This window comes from Chiloscyllium plagiosum, chromosome 51 (assembly GCF_004010195.1).
Source record: "Chiloscyllium plagiosum isolate BGI_BamShark_2017 chromosome 51, ASM401019v2, whole genome shotgun sequence".
NCBI lineage: Eukaryota > Metazoa > Chordata > Chondrichthyes > Orectolobiformes > Hemiscylliidae > Chiloscyllium > Chiloscyllium plagiosum.
Genome location: NC_057760.1, coordinates 612,535 through 617,071, shown reverse-complemented (window position 1 = coordinate 617,071; position 4,537 = coordinate 612,535). Strand labels below are relative to the sequence as shown.

At 47.9% G+C, this 4,537-nt stretch overlaps 1 protein-coding gene across 1 annotated transcript in view; it reads left to right on the top strand.

Moving 5' to 3' along the window:
- Positions 1-2,376, top strand: part of mrps21 (mitochondrial ribosomal protein S21) — a 2,833-nt gene extending 457 nt beyond the window's left edge. Inside the window, exon 2 of the mRNA XM_043684101.1 lies at positions 1,990-2,376. Coding sequence (XP_043540036.1) covers positions 1,990-2,170 — 181 coding nt within the window. The 3' untranslated portion in view covers positions 2,171-2,376. The remainder of the gene's footprint in view (positions 1-1,989) is intronic.
- The last annotated feature ends 2,161 nt before the right edge of the window (positions 2,377-4,537 follow it).

Here is a 4,537-nt window from a genome sequence, read left to right as displayed (position 1 = left end):
TCTCCAGCCCCCTACACGTCCTCCCTATCTCTGTCACCCCCTCCATCCCCTACACCTCCTCCCTATCTCTGTCACCCCCTCCATCCCCTACACCCCCTCCCTATCTCTGTCACCTCTCCCCTCCCCCCAAATCTCTGCATCCATCCAATTCTGGCCACTTGTGCATTATATCTGTGTGCAGACATTTCTCCTCCTACACCACACACTGATTCCCTCGCCGAAGACTAGTGCTGCCTGAGATTTCAGTGTTTGCTGTCTGCCTCGTTTCTGGATTGTTGGTGACTTGTGTCTCTCTGAACAGAGTAAATAAGCTCCGTCAGATGCTGGCTTGCCCACAGTTTGAATTTACGTCGCAGTCAACATTTCACTGGATGCTCACTGTCATGAGCCGTTGGTGATGGCTTAAGGCACATGAATGTTGCTCCGTGTACAGACCAAACCCGTGTATTTGGCTGTTTTCCATGTTGTACATCAACATTTACTCACTCTCTCGCTCTTTCTCATGTTTATTTTGCTATTAGTGATCATAGGAAGCAGGAATAGGCCTCTTGAGCCTGTTCTCTCGTTCCCTCACCTCCCACTTTCCTCTCCCCAATAACCCCTGACTCCCTTAATTAAAAACAAAATCAGAGATTGCAGGAAAAACTGGTAGCATCTGTGCTCAGAAAGCAGAATCAATGTTTCGGGTCCAGTGACTCCTTTTCAGAGGAGTCTGGATCCAAAATGTTAACCCTACATTCTATCCACAGATATTGCCAGACCTGCTGAGGTTTTCCAGCATTTTCTGTTTTCGTTTCTGATTTTCAGCATCTACAGTTCTTTGGTTATTCCTCCCCCCCCCCCCCCCCCCAACCCAGTCAAAAATCTACCTAACCATTCCTCAAATCTGTGCAATGACACAGCCCCCACTGCTGTTTCAGACAAAACAAATCCATCAACTTGCGAGAGAAGAAATGCCTCCTCATCTCCAGCTTGAATGGGAGACCTCTAACTTTTAAAATTGTCAACTGCAGTCCTTGAATCACCCATGTGTCTGCCTTTACAACCTCACTGTATAAAGAAAAATGATTTGTGTTTCTCTAGTTTGGGAGGCCGCTATGTCAAGTCAGCCCATGAAATACTTTGAATTGTAGTCACTGCTTTTCCATAGAAAATGCAGTGGCTGATTTGCACATAGCAAGCTTGCACAAATAGCAATGGGATAATGAGCTAGTTTGTCTGTTTTTAGTGACATTAATTGAGAGATAAATATTGGGCCATGATGCCAGAGAGAGAATAATGTTCTCCTCCACTCCAACCCAACATTGCTCCACTCCCCAAATCCCTGTCCACTTACCCCAGTCTTCTTACAGTATTGGCTGTGGAGTGGGAGGGAGACTTGAGAGGGAGACAGAACTTCAGTTTAACAGTTTGTAAAAGACGGAACTATAGCTTCGTGGTGTTCCCTCAGCACTGACACACTGACAGCACCTGCTCCCCCAACGATAACCCATCAACAGCGCCTGCTCCCTCAGCGCTGACCCTCCGACAGTCCCCGCTCCCTCGGCGCCAACCCTCCGACAGCGCCCGCTCCCTCAGCACTGACCCTCCGACAGTGCCTACTCCCTCAGCACTGACCCTCCGACAGTCCCCGCCCCCTCAGCGCTGACCCTCCGACAGTGCCCACTCCCTCAGCACTGACCCTCCGACAGTGCCCGCTCCCTCAGTGCAAGCACTGGAACGTCCGGATGTAGGTTTGCTCGCTGAAGATGTTACCTAGTATGGTAATGAAATGTTTGGAAATGAACCTTCCAGCTCAGTGAGCAAACCTACATCCAAAACCTCAACCTGAGCTACAAATCTCCTCTAAACTCACTGGAACGTCCATGTGAACTGTGTGGACCTGGGTGAAAGGGTGTGGATGGGTGACTCGGGGGTGGAGGGGTTTTTGATTTTTATAGCAGCAGCGAGGAAGCTAACTGTTCCCCCTGCACTTGCCTCTCTGCCTAGGATCCTAACCACAGACGGGATCATTGACGAAGCGAAGAGGCGACGCTACTATGAGAAGCCTTGCCGGAAACGCATCCGAGAGAATTATGAGACCTGCCGACGCATCTACAACATGGAGATGGCCAGGAAGCTGACCTTCCTGATGAAGAAGAACCGTCAGGACCCTTGGCTGGGCTGTTAGTCGTCCACGCAGTGCCGTGGGATAACTTAAGAGAGAGAGAGAGACCCTCCCTTTTGGATAAGTCTTTGACTGGCGGCTATCTTGAAGAAAGGGGTCACCGAGTGGACTCTGGTTCAGTGACTATGTCAATTTGCTGTTAATTAGGTGCTGCAGCCCAGTGTGGGTGGAGGGACCGGCATTCTCAATAATAAAAAAAACTGAGCCAATCTCTGATAAATCTAGTGTCTCTACTGGTCCCTTGAGCACATGCTCCCCAATTCCTAGTGCTTTGCCATTGCAGCCTTTGCCTTCAGCTGCTTGAGGCCCTCAGCTCTGCAATTCCTCAAATTTTACCTCCCTCTCCATCTCTCGACACTCCTTTAACATCACTCCATAAGACTGAGTGAAACTGAGGGGTAGAGGAACCTTGGTGTGGACATCTACAGTTTCCTGAAGATGGCCGATAGGTAGACGAGGCTGTAGTAGTCACAGAATCCCTGCAGTGTGGAAGCAGGCCACTTGACCCATACCGACTGTCTGAAAAGCATCCCACCCAGAGCCACCTCTGTACCCTAACATGTAACCCTGCATTTCCCATGGCTATTCCACCTAGCACACACATCCCTGGACACTACAAGTCAATTTAGTTTTTAGCAAGTTATAGAGCTGTACAGCACGGATACAAACCCTTTGGTGCAACTAGTCCATGCTGACCAGATATCCTAAATTAATCTCGTCCCATTTGCCAGCACCCTGTCCATATCCCTCCAAACTCTTCCTATTCATACACCCATCTAGATGCCTCTTAAATGTTGTCATTGTACCAGCCTCCACCACTTCCTCTGGCAGCTCATTCCATACACGCACCACCCTCTGTGTGAAAAAGTTAGCCTTTAGATCCTTTGTAAATCATCCCCCTCAGTGCAGACTCGATAGGCCAAAGGGCCTTTTCTGCGTTGTGTGAATCTATGGATGGGATATGTGAGGGTCTCTAAGGGAAGCAATGTTGTAAAACATAAAGTGATTGTGCATAATCGTTCAATCTACCTTGGATATGGGAGTAGTACCAGAGGATGGCAGAGTAATAAACATTCATCTGTTCATAAAAGGAACTACTCGCCAGTCATTGTAATATCAGTGAAACATTGAAGAAACTTTCAAAGCTCATAATGTGTAGATAATTTGTGCCGAAGAAAACGTGGACTTATGACAGACCAACTGTATGGATGTGTTAATAGAGAATGGTATTTGACAAACACAGTTCATATCCTTAACCCAGAATCAGCGAGGGTTATCTACAAATTGACAAAATGTGATCAAGTGTCATTTACTGGAGTTCAGTTAGAAGGGGAGTGGGAACGTGGATGTGACATTGGTTAAGAGACAGAAAACAGAGAGGACTGAGGGATGTGACTGTTCAGAATGAAGAGGACAATGATATTCCCAAGTCATCGATATTGATACGTTTCTCTTTTTGACTCATATGAAGAGCAGAGGTCTATAAAATCATGAGGGGCATAGATGAGGTAGATAGCTGACAGCTTTTCCCCAGGGTAGGGGAGCTGAAAACTAAAGGGCAAAAGGGTTTAAGGTGAGGGGGGGAAGAGATACAAAAGGATGCAGAGGGGCGTTCATCCCCATACAGGGGGTGGTGAGTGTCTGGAACGGGCTGCTGGAGGTGGTGTTGGAAGTGAGTACAATTTTGCCATTTAAGAAACATTAAGAGTGGGCACATGGATAGGATAGGTATGTAGGGATATGGACCAAACACAGGCAAATGGGACTAATTTGCATGAAAACTGGGTGGCATGGCAAAGTTGGGCCGAAGGGCCTGCTTCCATTCTGTAGATCTCTATGATTTTATGATTTACCTCAAACTTATGCCCTCTAGCTTTGGACTCCCCTATTCTGGGGGAGAAAGACCTTGGCTATTCACCCTATCCATGCCCCCCTAATGATTTATAAAACTCTACAAGGTCACCTATCAGCCTCTGACGCTCCAGGGAAAACAGCCCCAGCCTCTCCCTACAGCTCAAACCCTCCAACCTCAGTAATGTCGTTGTAAATCTTGTCTGAACTCTTTCACGACATCCTTCCATTAGCAAGGAGAGTACATTTCCCCATTTCACCTCTTCTCCAGTCCCAACCTCCCAACTTGGCATCTGCCTCTTGAACAGTTCTATCTGTCCATCTTCCTTCCCACCTGTCTGCTCCAGCCTCCTCTCCGACCTATAACATCACCGCCCCCCCAAACCTTCATCTACCCATCCAGATGCCTTTTGAATGTAATTGTACCAGCTTCCACTACTTCCTCTGGCAGCTCCTTCCACACACGCACCACCCTCTGCGTGAAAAAGTTGCCCCTTCGGTCCCTTTTAAATCTTTCCC